The sequence below is a fragment of the Lithobates pipiens genome, unplaced genomic scaffold, assembly GCF_037356315.1.
Source record: "Lithobates pipiens isolate NorthernLeopardFrog02 unplaced genomic scaffold, aLitPip1_a1.2 Scaffold_75, whole genome shotgun sequence".
NCBI lineage: Eukaryota > Metazoa > Chordata > Amphibia > Anura > Ranidae > Lithobates > Lithobates pipiens.
Genome location: NW_027507898.1, coordinates 998,793 through 1,016,754, shown reverse-complemented (window position 1 = coordinate 1,016,754; position 17,962 = coordinate 998,793). Strand labels below are relative to the sequence as shown.

The 17,962-nt window shown below is 44.7% G+C and overlaps 1 protein-coding gene across 1 annotated transcript in view; it reads right to left on the bottom strand.

The window, feature by feature from the left end:
- Positions 1–17,962, bottom strand: part of LOC143959443 (atlastin-3-like) — a 107,402-nt gene that overhangs the window by 32,693 nt on the left and 56,747 nt on the right. The window contains exons 5-9 of the mRNA XM_077468098.1: positions 16,719–16,769; positions 14,983–15,039; positions 11,785–11,877; positions 9,655–9,793; positions 1,846–1,973 (exon numbers count right to left, since the gene is read on the bottom strand). Of these exons, the coding sequence (XP_077324224.1) occupies positions 1,846–1,973; positions 9,655–9,793; positions 11,785–11,877; positions 14,983–15,039; positions 16,719–16,769 (468 nt within the window). The remainder of the gene's footprint in view (positions 1–1,845; positions 1,974–9,654; positions 9,794–11,784; positions 11,878–14,982; positions 15,040–16,718; positions 16,770–17,962) is intronic.

Genomic DNA, 17,962 nt, shown 5'->3' with positions numbered 1-17,962 from the left:
CCAAGGAAGCTGCTTCAGTTTGATCTGCAACTGCCATGATGCTGCACATGTGATCATTTATGACACCAGACATTTGATGGTTTGACAGTTTGGTTCAGGACACAAGCAAATGTGACAGCAATCCCGGCATTCCAGGAATGTAACTTTTTTTGAAACCATTAAATCAGTGGGTTTAGCTCCGCTTTATGATTTAGACCCCTTTCACACTGGGGCGGTCCGGGCGTTAGTGGTAAAGCACTGCTGTTATAGTGGCGCTTTTAATCCCCGCTAGCGGCCGAAGAGAAGGGGAATAGCGCCCGTGTTGCTGCGCTGGCGATACGATTTGCAAGCGTTTCGGCAGCACTGCCTATTCATTTCAATGGACAGGGACATTTTTTCCCATCCTGCAAGTGTGCTGCCCAGTGTGGAACCACACTGGGGTGGCTTGACAGGCACTTTTCAGGCGCTATTTTAGTGCTAAAATGCCTGAAAAGTGCCCCAGTGTGAAAGGGGTCTTACTGCTGTTTATTATTTTTTATCAAGCTGTTATAGCTAATATTCCGTTGTATTAAACCATTTTACACTAAGTTCCGGTTCACACTGGGGAGATCCGTCAGGCAACTTAGCTGCCTGACAAGTCGCCCTCCATGCAGTGCAATGGAACCGTTCTAATGGGAGCGACTCCAGTTGCCTCGACTTAGAAAAATGTTCCTGTACTACTTGGGGGTAACTTTGGAGCGGCTTGCATTGACTTCTATTAAAGAGGTCACAATGTGTAGGGCGCCTACAGAGTTGAACCACTTTGAAGCCACCCCAGTGTGAACTGGTGTGTCGAGAAAGGTCCCCCATCGGATAATGCCCGTCCTGTACGACGCAGGCGCAGTACGGAGCTCAACAGAGCAGCCAAAAATCTCTGAATGTGAACAGCTGTTGATCAGCTGTACACGGCGACTGCGCAATCAAGACGTCATTGTGCCACACACTCCCGATGCTAATGCAACTCTGCAAGGGGCGGATGCATACAGAAGAGGCTGCATGATAGGCAGAGCTCATACGATGGGGGTGGATTTCTCAAAGGGGCGGATGCATTATTGGGAATCGTGTAAGGGGTGGATGCCAAACATCAAAATCAGCACTGATACTGTGGCAAATTGCATGTGTTAGGTAGTTAAATAGGTCCTGCAAACCCGCCCACCAACATTGTAAAACCCACCCTTCAGTTGTGTAAACACGCCCCGCAAAGACGTGTAGTTTATTGAGAAAACCACCCCCAACGTATCAGTTCTACCCATCATTGTAAAAGACGGCCTCTTCCGTAGGCATCCACCCCTTACACGCTTATCAATAATACATCTGCCCCTTTGAGAAATCCACCCCCATCATATGAGCTCTGCCCATCATACACCCTCTTCTGTATGCATCCGCCTCTTGCGAGTTCAATGAATAATACACCCGTCCCTTGTAAAGAGCATTGGGAGCATGTGGCACAATGTAGTCTCAATAGTGTAGGTGCTGTGTATAGCTGATCAACAGCTGCTCATGTTCGGAGACTTTCGGCGCCTCCTTTGTCCTCTATACTGTGCAAGAGCTGCACCTGTGCAGTACAGGGCGGGCATTATCCGACGGGGGACCTTTCTCGTCAGAACACTGGCACTACCATTTCCATTATTTACTTTAGGTATCATTTTACTGATAACAACAACTTTGTATCTTTACAGCAGGATGAACCCTCGCTAAAACCTATGAGCACTACATATGGAAAACGTAATGACATTCTGAACAGTAGTAACTATACAAGAGCTATACCTGTTTTATTGTGAAACATCCACAAACTAAGAACAAGGTCATATAAAGAGAGGAACTTACCCTGAAATATTCAAGCAGTCCTCGGCAAGTAACCTTTGCACCATTTATCTCTTTCTCCATAAGGCTACCAGGTTCAAGGATAAGTGGCACCAGAGCACTCAGCTGCTCTGTAAACTCAGGAGCAATGTCTATGGAAAACAAAAGACAAATCATATAAATAGTTGGCGTGCATGTAAAGGCAAAAACTTTTTGTTTTGGTTTGTGGACAGAGAAGGGTTAGACCCTCTCAAGTTTTATTGTAGTTTATCAGCCTTCTGGGGAAGATTCACGGCCGCCTGAAGCCTCGCTTCTCTCCCCCTCCTCTCTGTAGCGGCACCGGCATTGCAAGTGTTGGCGCCTGGCAGCACTGCGCGTTCTGAATGGTCGGGCAATCATCTGGGACCTGTAATGTGTCCCATAACATTGCAGGGAGGGAGGAAAAGGTGAAATTCCTTCCAATGCCATTAGAGAAAGTGGGAGCTGGGTATCTGTGAAAACTAGGTACCCTCCCCCAAAAACTTACATGCCAAATGTGGCATGTTAGGGGGTCACGAGTACTTAAAGCGGAAGTTCAATTTTTGGGTGGAACTCCACTTTAAGCTGGCCACACATGGATCAAAATTCATCTAGTTCCTGCTGAGCCAGACAATTTCATTTCATCTATGGCCATTCCTGTTCATGAGAAGTTGATCTATTGATCAACTTCTCATGAACAATCCTACTGGAAAAAATAGGATTTTTGTACTCACCTTAAAATCCTTTTCTCTGTAATTCAACGACCGACACAGCTCCTCTCTGTAACTAAATGGGTTTGTTAGCCTGCCACTAGGAGAACTAGGCAAAATTGTAACACAATAGACAGAAATGTCAGTACCACCCAGGGGGCGGACCCTGTGCCAACAACCCTCCCTGCTGCCCCAGCAGACTCAGTACATCAACAAGCAGTATAAACGTAGAGAAAAGGAGGGGTGGGTGCTGTGTCGGTCGGTGAATTACAGAGAAAAGGATTTTACGCTGAATACAAAAATCCTATTTTCTCTTATATTCACCGACCGACACAGCTCCTCTCTGTAACTAAATGGGACGTCCCCAAGCAGTGCCAAATGAGGGGTGGGAAAAAAACAGCATAAAAACTTCATCCACCATGGCAAGTGGGAACTAGTGAAACTAAACCCACAAAAAACAGCAGTGTACGGAAAAACACACCGCCGCCATATAACCGGGTATTCTCAACAGGAGAGATCCCCAACACTGCAACTTTTTTGCGGAAGTAATGCAACAGTGCATTAATAAACAGTACTGTGTTTTTATCGAAAAACCAGGAAAAAATCTCAAGTGCAACTACACGGCCGCCTGCAAAACCTTGCGGCCAAAACAGGCATTAGCCGATGCACTGACGTCTACCTTGTAGAACTTAGTAAACGTATGGACAGACGACCAGGTCGCCGCCTTACACACCTGGGCGACCGACGCTTGGTGTCGGAAGGCCCAAGATGTTCTGATTGCCCTTGTAGAGTGGGCTGTGACCGAAAAGGGGGGCACCTGTCCCTTCAAGGCGTAGGCTTGTACTACAATTTGTCTGATCCACCTAGAAATGGTGGCAGACGAGACCGCCATACCCTTCTTTGGACCAGCCACCGAAACAAACAGCAAGTCTGACTTCCGAAAGGGAGCTGTGGCAGACAAATACACTTTAAGAGCCCTAACCACGTCGAGAGCGAGAAGGGCCACCTCTTTGGGGTGCTTTGGCTTAGGACACAACGATGGTAATACAATGCCCTCATTGATGTGAAAGGCCGAGACCACCTAAGGTAGAAAGGACGGTTGCGGACGCAACACCACCTTATCCCTGTGGATGACCAAATAAGGAGACTTGCAGGACAAGGCCGCCAATTCTGAAACCCTCCTGGATGATGTTATGGCCACTAGAAAAACCACCTTCTGTGAAAGGGTCAACAAGGGAATCTCCCTGATATTCTCAAATGGCGGTGTTTGAAGCGCCGACAACACCAGGTTTAAATCCCACGGGGGTAACGTTGGACGCATCGGAGGGACTACATGTTGTACCCCCTGAACAAAGGTGGTCACTAATGAGTGAGACTCCAGGGGTCGCTGAAAAAAAAAGACAGCCAGAGCTGAAATTTGCCCCGTAATGGTACGCAACGCCAACTTCTGGTCTACACCTTGCTGGAGAAACAGCAGGATCCTGGATATAGAAAAGGAGCGCGGATGTCCCCCTTTCTCCTCACACATGGAGATATAGGCCTTCCAGGTACGATGATATATCTTCCGTGAAGATTTCCGCGCCCTCAACATAGTTGGGATCACAGAGTCCGACAGACCCCGGTTCCTCAGCACCAGGGTCTCAATAGCCATGCCGTTAAAACCAGCGATGGTAAAGCAGGATGAAAGATTGGACCATGAGATAGGAGGTCCTCTCGCAGCAGCAGCCGCCACTGAGCGTCTGCCACCAGACGTACCAGGGCCGCTGAGGCCAATCTGGGGCCACCAGGATTACTGGGATCCCCTCGGCTTCCACTCTGCGCAGCAGGCGTGGCAACAGTTATAGCGGATGAAAGGCGTAGATCAGCTGGTACTGATCCCACGGAGCCACCAGCGTGTCTGACGCGGCTGCCCACGGATCTCTTGTCCTGGACACGAATCTCGGCACCTTCCGATTGAGGCGGGATGCCAATAGATCCACATCTGGTGTGCCCCATTTCAGGCACAACCGCCTGAATATCTCCGGATGCAATACCCATTCTCCTGGGTCCAGCATCTGTTGACTCAGATAGTCAGCCTGCCAATTTTCCACCCCCAGGATGTAAATGGCTGACTGTATCCTGTTCGAACGCCCCTGAAGACACATTGACCATGTGTGGAGACACAGCCTGATCGCTCTCAATTGGAGCAGATTGATCGTAAACTTTGATTATTCTGCCGACCAGAGGCCCTGAACTGACTGAATCCCCATCACTCCACCCCAGCCAGATAGACTGGCGTCCGTAGTGATCACCGTCCATTTCAGAGGAAAGAACGATTTTCCGGACTGAATCACCGGGGACCTCAACCACCAGATCAGGGAGTCCCTGACTGGCTGACTCACCTGGATCTGCCAATCCAGGGACAACGGAGATTTGTCCCATTTTGTCAAGATCTCCTTCTGCAGGACTCTGTTGTGGAACTGGGCATAAGGTACTGCCTCGAAGGAGGCTACCATGAGCCCCAGTACTCGCATGCAAAAGCAGAGCGATGACCACTTGCAGCTCATCAGAAGTTTGACCGCAGATCTGAGAGTCTGCAATTTGTCTGAAGGGAGAAAGACCCTCGCTTCCCTGGAGCCCAATAGTAAACCTAGGTACTCCAGATGCTGGGTCGGTACAATCACCAACTTCTTTAGGTTCAACAGCCACCCAAATTCTCGCAGAGTCTGCATGGTGATCACCACATCCCCCTCTAATTCTGAAGTGGAAGATGCTCTCAGGGAGGAGATCGTCCAGGTAACCCATGATCGCGATCCCGCGTTGTCGCAACAACGCCAACACTGGAGCAAGTACTTTGGTAAAGACTCAGGGGGCTGATGCCAGGCCAAAAGGGAGAACCACAAATTGGTAGTGGGCTTCCCCGACTGTCAAACGCAGACATTTTTGATGCCGAAGTCATATGGGTATGTGCAGGTTCGCATCCTGGATGTCCAAGGACGCCAGGGAGTCCCCTTGATGGAGTGCAGTGACTACTGAGTGAACTGATTCCATTCGAAACCTCTGCACTATTACAAAGTGTTTGAGGGCTTTTAAGTCCAAGATCGGACGTACCCCTTCCTTCTTGGGAACCATAAACAGATTTGAGTAGAACCCCTGGAAGCGTTCTGATTCCGGAACTGGTACAATCACCCCCTGATACAGCAAGTCCCTCACCGCACCTAACAGGGCCCCCCGGCGAACCGGGTATGCTGGAGGGGAAGAATCTGTTCGGCGGCCAAGAGAGGAACTCTATCTGGTAGCCTGTGGAAATCAGGTCGCAGACCCATTTGTCGGATCACTGGGAGGTCCACCGGGCTGCAAACTTAACCTAGATACTGGGGGGTCCACGACCGGAGGAGCCGACCACTTCTTGAGAAGGCTTTCCTCAAAGGGGTAGCGCACCGCCATGTTTTTGGGGACCGAAAAGGTCCTTTGCGGCCGACCCCATTCCCTGTAGATGATCTTGTCAAAATAAGTCAAATACGGGAACACCTTAGATGAACGTGCTGGCTTGCGGGACCCAAAAGGGACAGATACATCAGCAGAGGGATCCGCTGGCACCTGGATCTTCAGGGTATCACGCACAGCTGTGATAAGTGCTCCAACCAGCACCTTGTCGCGCCCGGACGGGGAATCATCCTCGCTGTCTGAATGGTCCTGGTCAGCTTCGTCTGATATGTCAGGGCAGGGGTCACCAGCCGCAGCAGGGCCCGAGTCTGCATCAGAGCTCTCCCCAGATGACGGGGGGTGGGCAAGGGCCTTTTTAGCGTACCTTTCCTTCCACGCACCACCTCTATTTTACCAACAAATGAGTTAAGGACTGCCGTCAGGGTGTCCATGGGCACAGCGCCATCCGCAGGTGACCCGGTTGCAAAAGCCTGGATTTTGGGGGAAAACACCAGTTTCTGAAGCCATGCTGACCCTACCCTGCCTGCCACCTGACTTAGGACAGTGAAGGTTTCACCTTCCTGCTGCCGCCTGGAGGGGGGGTGGGGGGTTCCTAGTGCTGACTCACCACCCTGAGGCATTCTGTGATGGTTACTAGTCGTGCCTGTAGTCCCCAGGAGGTTACCCAGTTGCAGAGTGAAGAAACGGTGTCGGCGGAAGTTGTAGAAAAGAGCGGTGAAACGATCTGCAGAGCTTGCACCAGCGTTCAGGGAATGGCCATCCAGCATCCTGTATACACAGTGGACACAGGAAACAGCATGCGATAGCATGCTGTCACAAGAGAACTGTGGTGAAAAGAGCACTCGAGCTTCAAAAAAAATGGCCGCCAATGCAACTAATAGGAAAATCCCATAGAAAATGGCTGCTGAGGCTCACAAGGGGAACCTGCTCGGCCCTCAGCCAAAATGGCCGCCGGACAGAGCCATGCGGGGACAGGAAAAATCCCAGAACAGCGCTGCCTTCAACTAGCAAAAATACCTCCACAGACCCTTTTAGGACCCTCCACACCGGGACCAGGACCATCGCTAGCCACACAGACCCCCTTGGGGGGGGGGGGGGGGGGGGGGATAGGGACATGGGAGAGAAGAGAAGGAGGTGAGGTGGCCCCCGAATCAACCTCCCAGGGAATGCCCAGCTGCTGTAAGAGCCGTACTTACCAGTCCAGAAGAGCTGGGAGACATTCCATCACAGACCCACTCCTGCGCAGTTACAGGGTGGCTGCTGGCCCGGTATACTGTGATCCAGACATCAGTAGCCCGGTCATATGTATACCCCGGAGCATTGAAGCTCACGACCACCTCTGGAGCTGGGGTATGTCGTGGCCTGCCGAGCCAAAGCTGCGACCTGCACACGCTCGATGGCCAGACTGGGGGGACTACAAGGATAACTCAACCAGCCTGTCACCCAGCCGGCAGTTGATAGAAGATCCCAGGATCTTTCATCTTGCGCAAAAGTATAAATCCTGCATCAAAAAAATGGACCAAAGGGCCTGCAGGGTTCCTAGGTCATTCTCCTTCACTAGGCAAAATAAAACTGAATCTGCTGGGGCAGCAGGGAGGGTTGTTAGCACAGGGTCCACCCCCTGGGCGATACTGACATTTCTGTGTATTGTGTTACAATTTTGCCTAGTTCTCCTAGTGGCAGGCTAACAAACCCATTTAGTTACAGAGAGGAGCTGTGTCAGTCGGTGAATATAAGAGAAATTCCATTCAATCAGCACTGCAGTGCTGATCAGTGTATTAGGTTGCAGTGCTGATCAATGTATTCTGACGGTGGGGGACGGGAATACAATGACATAGCAGAGAGGATACCTGCATTCACATTGAATGTGTGGATGGGAGAACTGGGTCAGTATTTTTGTTCAACCCGATGACTGATCGCAAAAAAAAAACCAAAAAAACCTGACCAGTGTATGGCCCACGTGTAGGCAAATACTGCAGCTGCTGACTTTTAAAATAAGGACACTTACCCGCCCAGTGCGCCCGCGATGTCGGCACCCAAAGCCGATCTCTCGATTGGCTCTCGGGTGCTGCCGCCGCCATCTTCGGTGTGGGAATCAGGAAGTGAAGCCTTGCAGCTTCACTTCCCGGTTCCCTACTGCGCATGCACGAGTCACGCTGCGCAATAAGGATGGTCCCCACTGTCTCTGGGATCCGTGTGTTTCCCAACAGACAGCGGGGGACCCGCAGGAAGAGGCGTAAGTACCCGCAGAATCTGCGGCTATCTATGCCGGAAGTGGGTGCAAATACCTGTACTATACAGGTATCTGCACCCCCCTCCCCCTGAAAGGTGCCAATTGTGGCACCGGAGGGGGGGAAGGTTCCAATGAGCGGAAGTTCCACTTTAGGTTGGAGCTCCGCTTTAAGAGTAGAAGTTAGTCATCGGGATAAGCAGAGTTCAGTAGGATGAAACCCCTACTGCATTCCTGTAAATGCTTCCCATGTAAATTAAAAGCATTTACATATATAAATTGTGAATGTACCATAAAAATTGTCTTCTGAAATAAGGTGCTTTAATATCTGCATCCCATTTCAAAACATTGCAACTCAAAAGGTTTGCTGCTAACACTTGTCACGTTTGTAAACCCTCAATGCCTACTTTATTAGCTGCGCCTGGTCCTTAAAGTATAACTAAAGGCAAAATATTTTTTAAGTTTTGAATAGTGTGTAGAGGAACTGGAACGCTTGTCAGTTTTTATTGCCGTCTGTGCCCCCGTTGAGGAGATTCACCCTCTCTATTCGTCCCGTTTACTTTTATCATTGAACGCGAAAGAAAATCCTAATTCATGGGTTGCCACCAGAAAAGTAAGAGTTGGGAAATCTTCCAATGGGGACACCAGTTCTGGTGACCCGAGGGTCCCCAAAGAATTCCCTTAATTTGCAGGGATTTTCTTTCACTTCCTGTCTGGCTATTGGACAGAAAGTGAAGGGAAATCTCCGCAATGGGACATAGATGGTGTGAAAAAAAAAATCTTGTTGATAGTTTTGCCTATAGTACTACTTTGAAGCAAATAGACAAACCGCACATCATGTGGATGATATTGAAAAAAAAATGTGTGTGTATATTATATATGAGAAAACATATTCAATAGGCTCATCTACTGTGCAACCAAGCATTAGGACAAGATGCATGATCTAACTAACTGTGACCAAGGAATGGCTGTTGATACCAGGCTAGGCACTTAAAATAGCTCAGAAACTGCAAAATTTCCTGGAATGCTTATGCATTACCATCTTTAAAATGTACAAAAAATTATGTGAGAGGAGAAACATCCAGTGAGTAGTATTTTTATGAATGAAAACACTTTGTTAATGAAAGAGGTCACGGGAACAGACAGTCTACCTCAAGCTGACAGGCTTTCATAAGTCGAAAAAATTGTCATTCCAGCAGTACCGGGTAGAAGGATGACAAACTTAAGATCTAATTTATCTTCTGTGTCAAAGTGTGAAAAAAATCCTTTCATGGTCCATCAATACCGAATACCCGCATGAACTGAGCGACAATATCTTTGTGGGTTTTATACAGATGTACCTGATAAAGTGTATGCAATGGAAAGAAATGTCCACTGCATACTGGTTGAAAGAGCAAGCATGACCATCATTCATCAAATCTTTCCAGCACAAGCAACAATATGACTGACCTTTCAGGCGGCCATCAAACTGAGGACTAGTTGCCACTTTGAGACCGGGGTGTGGGAGAAGGAAGCAGCTGACGCTGGTGAAACAGGAGTGAATGTGTTTTCGTACATTCTGGATCTCTTCATGCTGGTGTTCTTTTACCTGGAGAACAAAGTTGTGACATTTGCACTCATTTCTACAAATCTAGCTTCATCAGGACTTGCAACACCCCAAATATTCTCCCCTGCATCTGGTCAAACATTAACGCACATGAGTTACAAAATAATTCTACACATCCCGCAAAATCTCTGAACCAACCAAGGTTTGGTCCTGTCCTTTTTTTTTTTTTAAAAGGAAAAATTCTTGAGCATAGAAAAGAGAGAGTTACCCAAGTCATGTTGAAAAGCCAGCTTTAGGTGCACCTAAGCTACATAGCAACAACAGGCAAGTCTTCAATCTCGTATTATAACTAATACGAGGTTGTTCCTTTTTTGATACTTCAGAAAATTCTGTTTTACCAGTTCCCTTCATAGAATCACGCATTAATTCAATCATGTGCTTCCTCATAAACCCTCCTATTACTAACAATACTCATCTGTGGAAACACATGGGGTTGATTTACTAAAGCTGGAGAGTACAAAATCTGGTGCAGCTGTGCATAGAAACCAATCAACTTCTAGATTATTTTTTTTTGTCAAAGCTTAATTGAACAAGCTGAAGGTAGAAGCTGATAGGCTACCATGTACAACTTGACCAGATTTTGCACTCTCCAGTTTTAGTAAATCAACCCCACTGTATCTGGCCATACACATTACAATTTAAATGTACACATTTTAAACAGCTAGGTTTACCTAAACTATGTTTCACTCTTTATCCATTTAGACAGGTCCTTGCAGGAAAAAGCAAGATTGCACAATTAAACTGTACTGTAAAGTGTAAGCTGTAAGGTCAGCTTTAAAAGCGCTAAAAACTATTTGTGATAGAATTCTGCAAACTGACAAGTTAAGGCCAAAGAATTTGATCCAAGTTTTTGGAAATGTGAATACTTATCTACTAAATATTTGGCAATAGACCTTTAGTAACATAGCAATATTAGTACATACATTAATGAACTCTGTGGATACCAATGGACATATACCCTCCCTTTATTTACACCTGCTACATAAATCTAGGAACTTTCTACTACTCTGGAGACAAAGGGGAGGAGGACCTACATAACATATCTGGGAAGGTGTGCTTCAAAATACTTTCCTAGAATCTTTGACCCCCTCACAGATTAAAAAAAATCTTTATTTTTTACTGAGCATACATATTGTTTTTATATAGCCAGGGTTTACATATACCATATGCAGAATGGACTGGTAACCAATCCTCCAATTAACATCTTACCCTCTACTAGAGTGAAAATATACTTTGTCTACATGTTTTTGCTTTTCTATTTCTGCTTCTTCAGGACATTTGGTGAAGCTGTCATTGGAAAAACAATGTCACCAAATGTCCTGAAGAAGCTTACATTTTTTTTTTCAAAATGCGTACATAGAAGCTGAAATGTCTAGCTTGTTACTAGTATACCCAAACCTTTTGGGATTACAATTTTAAATACTGGATATTATATTGTTTATGAATAAAATTGTACTTTTATGAAATTTGGTGTTATGTTGTATATATAACACTGGTGAGGTATACTTAAAATCCCATTTCCATATAAGTTTGATCATTGGTCCATTATTCTGACTCAGGGATGATACCAACCAGTTTTATTTCCTGCTAATGATCATTGGACTGCTGACTTGTTTTATATAATAAATTATAATATACACACACACACACACACACACACACACGATTACAGAACCCATGCTATTTATGTGGTACCCTATCGCATGAATACTTTTCTAATATTCAGAAAGATTATTGCTGTAGCAGAGTGCCATTGTATCATGTTTTGAAAAACTCTTGAAAAATAATAGCTGAATTAAAAAAAATAAAAACAGTGTAGCCAATGCCACAAATGTTACAAATCAGGGTACAAAGAAAAAAATAAAGATAATTTGATCAATTGCTTTGTTTGTTTGTTTTAATTAGGAAATCTCAGTTAGATGTTGGACGAACGGTTATACTGAAGAACAGCTGACAACAGACAGTGAACATACCTTCAGCCTCTTCTCTAGGAACTTTGCACCTCCTTCTGCTCCATAGGGATATTCATAAGGAAAGCTCCAATCTCTAACCAAAAACATAAGGGTCTGTTTAAAAAAAAAGAAAAAAAAACATAAAAAAAACTTTAACTAAATGTAACAGAACATTTTTTTAAGCGTATCCTATATGTTAGATACCAAAAGGTTGCTTTTGTTGAAGTGAATCCTCTATGTTACATACCAAAGTGTTGCTAGAGCGGATGGATTGTTTGCTGCCCCCCCCCCCCCCCAAAAATATACCACCATCCCCCACTACATCTTTCATGGGGTCCACGGAACTAGTACACACTCTTTCAGCTCTCCTGCCAGGAGAACACACAATGATTATTGCAAGCGGATATAATCGGACAGGCTGATTATACCCAAGTTGCCCATACATGGTTCTAATTTCTGCTGGTTCAGCAGGGATCATCAAACTGCATACAGGCTGGCCATACATGAGACTTTTTTTATTTTACTTAACCAGTGGGTTGAACGAAAGAAAATTACTTTATTACCCCATTAACACGCCATCGAGTGTGTGGATGGGGGAAATCCCTCCCTCTGCCCCATTGTATGCAGACAGCGGGAAGACCCCCATTGTATGCAGACAGTGGGAAGACCTTCACCGCCGGTGCTGATCAGAGAAAATGTTCCACAGGCTGGTTGTACAAAAGTTGATTGATGGATTATACACAGTTCCGTTTTTAAGTTCAGCCAGAGAGCTGGATGAAAAAAACCTGAACCGATTCCCCCCCCCCCCCCCACACACACTTGAATCCTTCCTGCTGTGTTCTTGCATTCTGGCAGCAGAGGAGTCAGTGGGATTCCCCCGCCTTCTGAATACACTGATTGAATAGAAATTTGTCGAATTTCGATTCACGACTCTTTAGTGTGCCAACAGGATCAGATGGACCTGCCTGGTACACAGAAAGAACTGTGAACAAGATAAAGCTCAAATAAGAAAACCTAAAATACAGGGGCTGACACTGCTTATTCACCCTTTCTTAAATGTCAATTGCATTTCTGATTACTTTGATCAAGTATATCAAGAAGGAGATGTGGGCTGTGTTGTGCTCTCCCCCCTCTTGTCAGAACAGCGCTCTACCATACAGAAGACGATACAGGATCACTCTCAGATTGGATTATACATGGATTGAGTATCCACCCTTACCCACATTTCCTGCTGCCAGGAGATGAGCAGTCCTTGGAGGAGATAGGGGGGTGAATAATCAAACCATGTACAGCCTGATCTAAGCGTGATCCTGGATTATCTTCTGTAATTTTAGCAGGGGAGGGAAGGAACTGTACTGGGAACACAACAGAGGGGAGGGCAACAATCATTTGGAGTGAAAGGTTTTTGGAGGGGGGGGGTTGATATGTGCTGGGGGGAGGGAATTATGTTAGAAGTGGGGATTTGGGTGGGGGGAGAGGGTGTACGGGGGTCGGAGAGAATTTGTGTTGGGAGGGGGGATTTGAGGGGAAAAAGATAATGTGTGGTAAAAGCTTTGTGCTGAGAGGGTAATTTTGAGGAGGAGAGGGAATTTTTGTTTTGAGGAGAATTTTGGTTTGCAGAAGGTATGTATATTAAGGGGGTGAGAGTGTTGATTGCTGCTGGGGCTTTCAGTTGGTCATCTTTGCCCTGGTGCTAGATTATGATTTATATAGCGCCAACAGTTTGTGCAGCGCTTTACAACATGACTATGCCCTGCTTACGCCTGTATACTTCCCTGCTGCCCACTGTACAAGCCCTGTTGGCCCCCTTTCCTCTGCCCTTGAGAACCCTATTTTACAACTACAATTGAGGTATGTTTATAGGTCCTACTGGATTCAGGGAATGCTACAATCACAGGCTTAACCTGCAGTGCCACCTGCTGGTAAAATGTTGCATTTTAGGGGAACAATACAGAATAGGTTCTCCACTTTGTTCACTTCAGTCTACCAAAAATTGTAAGCAAAGATGATATGGACTACTTGTTAAGGGCAGGCATTCAATGTCTTATCAAAGACCACTTTTCATGTGATACAGGACATTAAAAAAAAAAAAGTACACCAAGCACTAGTACACACAGAGAGCAGGTATGTCTCTCTGGATACACCATGCTGCATGCTGGCATATTTTGATCAGGAGATCTGAGAGCAAGCCAGGGACTGTCACATTATTGACAGATTAGGTCTTGCTCTGAGATAGGTGGATTGGTTTTTGAGTGTGATAACAATAGTGAACCCTGGCCACTTTTCCGTTTACTTCTCACCCAAACAGGCATTTCTCCCTGGCCACCTCTTCTGACGAATGTCAGGAGGCAATGGGTGGTTAAAAAAACAAAAACAAAAAAAAAAAACACAGCCATACTATCTTGGACAAGCTCCTACTGAGATCTGAACATAATAAACTTATATATAGCTATTATACCACAATGACATGGGTGGAAGGTTGGCACAATCAGAAGACTAGGGAGAGATGGTGTATAATAGTTCCACAGCTGACAGCTGAATTATGGGAGGAACAAGTACTTATTTCTTATATAGACACAGTCCAATCAAAAGACAAGATGATCCAGCGCCAAGGTACCTGCATCAAATGTATTACACTCCTGCACCTGTTCAAAATGGGGAGAAGAGACATCCCTCTGTGTCATAAGTGTTTATTGACTGGGCTCCTTTTTTTGCATATGGTGTGGGAATGCAATAGAATTCAACCATTGTGGTCCCAGGTTACTCAATTCATTGCAGATACCTTTGACCTCCTAAATATATGCAGCCCTGTTGGTTGTAATATGACAAAATGTGGAAAATTTCAAGGGGTATGAATACTGCTTTGAGGCACTGTAGATAGGATAACCTGTGAATGTATATATGAAATACTTCTTTTCTGAAATGTATGTACTCAACTATATGTTCTTGGATTGGTGAACTGTACTACCTTTATGCATATGGCAATAAAAACTTGTTAAAAAAAAAAAAAAAACAGCCGAGGTTTGGCCTGTGTGTAAGTCAGTCTGTCTGACACAAGCCGGGTGTGCATGCTGGAAAACCAGCAGCCGAACAACTCCCGATCAGCGCTCTCAGCTCTTGCAATTCTTATTGTTTTTGAACAGGCACACCTTTGCTAGTAATAATATTACACATTGCAAAACTACTCAAGCTCAGATTTCCATCTTGCTCATTTCTTACTTGAAAGGGCTTCAAGAAGATCTCATCCATAGCCAGTCGTCCATATTCAGTAAAAAGCTGAAGAATGCCAAGAGAAAGGAAAACATGAATCTTTAGATCTTGAGTTTTAAACCTTATTAGTATGTAAAAAAAATAAAAAATAAAAAAAAGGGTATTCAATGTATTAATTTTCAAAAAAATTGCAACAAGAAAAATTACAAATTCAAAAAAACTCCCTATGCCTCACATGGTCTACTTTCCAAAAATGGTTCACTTGGGTACAATTTGTACTGTCCTAAAACCCTCAAGAAATTAGATACAGTCAGTACATTAGAACTGATCAACTTTCAAATATAAAACTCTACAGTTTGTAGACGCTACAACTTTCGGACAAATAAATTAATACACTTATTGGGATTTTTTTTTTACCAAAAACAGAGCAGAATACATTTTGGCCTAAAGTTATGACAAAATTTGATTTCATTGGATATGTTTTATTACAGAAAGTAGAAAATAGTTTTTTTTTTCAAAATATCACAAAACATAAAAAACCCAGCGATGATCAAATACCACCAAAAGAAAGCTCTATTTATGTGAAAAAAACCTTCCAGAGCTGAAGTGGTTAAAGTAACTGCTGGTAAACTAAAAATAAATAAAAGCTGCCTGACAGCAAAAACGAAAGCCCCTTTCATACATGCGGACCGTTTTTTATCCATCCGTTGAGAGATGAAAAACGGACATCAACGCATCTCTACAGAAAAACATCCGCTTCCATCAACATTCGTTTTTTTGGAACGGATCAAAGCCTTATTTTTCTTCTATTAAAAAAATAAATAAAAATAAAAATAAAAAAAAAGGATTGTACAAAAAACACATGTAAAAAATGGACAAGCGGTCAGTTTTTGCATGAAAAATGGCTCTGGGTCTCGAGTGGTTAAGGACTCTAGCTGGTGGATGTAAAAAACTGGTGGACACATGGGTCATTTTTTTTAAATGCGACTGAACTGATGAAACAAAAACGATCCGCATGTATGAAAGGGACCCAACACTGTTCTATTGAGTTCCGCTGACCTCTACTCTGTAGGGACGAGAAAAAGATTTTTGTTCAACTGACCAGTGTTTGTCAGAGTAGGTAGGCAATGAATAGGCAGGAAGGCATCCCCTATCTCCTTTATAGGAACAGCTTTAAAGTGGTTGTAAAAGCAGAACGTTTTTTATCGTAATGCATGCTATGCATTATGATAAAAAAAAAAAACCTTGGGTGTGCAACAGCCACCCTAATACTTACCTAAGCCCATCTCTATCCAGCGATGTTGCATGTGCCTTGGCCATCCAGGATTCTCCCTCCTGATTGGCTGAGAGACAGCAGCGGCACCATTGGCTCCCGCTGCTGTCAAAGTCAGTTACCCAATGAGGAGAGAAAGGGGACGGGGCCAAACCGTGGCTCCTTGTCTAAATGGATACACAGAGCTGCTTGCTGTCGGGGCACTCAAACAGGAGGGAGGGGCTAGGAGCACCAACGAGGGACCCGAGATGTGGAGGATCTGGGTTGATCTGTGCAAAACCACTGCACAGGGCTGGTAAGTAGAACATGTTTGTTATTTTTAAGGAAAAAAAAAATAGTATCACTTTAATTTACAAACTCAGTTTAGCAACATCGTCTCTTGAGGTTGGGAAACACTATCCAAAAGATTTCTTTTACTGACTGAACATAAAAAAAATAAAATAAAAAAAAAAAAGTATTTTGATACACTCACCTGCAGCTGTTGTAGATCATCCTCTTGTATATTTTGGGATAAATTATAGATCTGTAATGATGATCAAAAAAATTAACTAATAATGTAAAATGATAAATGAGCGGCATAAAAGAAAAAAAAAAAAATAGTATTTCTGTACTCCATGTAACATAGTCAGAGTCCAATGAGTGACACGGTCTACTAGTCAGATACCTAGGGTTACACAGGTGCCTAAATGAGAAATGAACACTAGGCACTTAGAAAATTGAAGGTCAGCCCCCTTGAAGCGATGAACCCTCCCACCTGCTCAGTTATAGCAAGCAGTCTACTAAACAATAGGCTACAGATTTGTCACTCAATGAACTCAGAGGAAACTATTTTACGCTGTGTACAAAAATCCCAATTTCTCCATCATCCATTGAAGGATACAGTTTGAATAAAATAACTATAGCAGGCCATACACAGTTCTAATCTCAGCTGGTTACTGCTGAACCAGCCGAGATTCGAACCGTGTATGGGCACACTGAATGTACCAAGCTGATCGATCAACTTGGGTACAACCAGCATGCTGGGTTTTACCTGCGTTTATCGCTAATGGCTGCTATAGTCGCTAGCAATAATCACTGTCTTCTCCTGGTGGGGACGGCTTCCTCCCGCCAGAAGTCAATGGCCTGGCAGGAGGGATTCCTGTATCAACACTGTCTGTTGATGGGGGAATCAAGCCAATTTCTTTCCTGCAACCATGGGTTGCAGGAAAGAAATTAATTCTATGTATGGCCGGTCTTAGGGACAACCAAAAGCAAGCTAAATTAAGCTAAGAGACAGGCATACTGAATAACAAAGGCAAACTAGACCAACACGAAAAAGCTCAAAAAGGAAAACAAGGACATTAAAACAGCAGAATGTTTTAACTGAAACTAGCATCTACGGAGGCAAACATGTTGATGTAGCAGAACTTAGAGAATCTGTTTACAGAAAATTTTCACTGCAGCCAGTGAGGAGATGACTGCTTTGCTAGTGAATTCCTGTCTCCGGGTCCCAGCACTTGCCTGAGGCAAGTTTTGTATGATACTTTAAGACCTTCTGAAATAACAAAAAGGGACTCAGTTTGCAGTGGCAGAAAAGTTAAATCTGACTACCCTCACCACATCCAGGAAATAGAGAGCAATCTCCAGGAAGAGAATCCGTGCCAGACACAGGAAGGGTAACACAATATTCTCATGAAGGTGAAAGACCAAGACCACACAGGGCAAAAAGATGTTTGT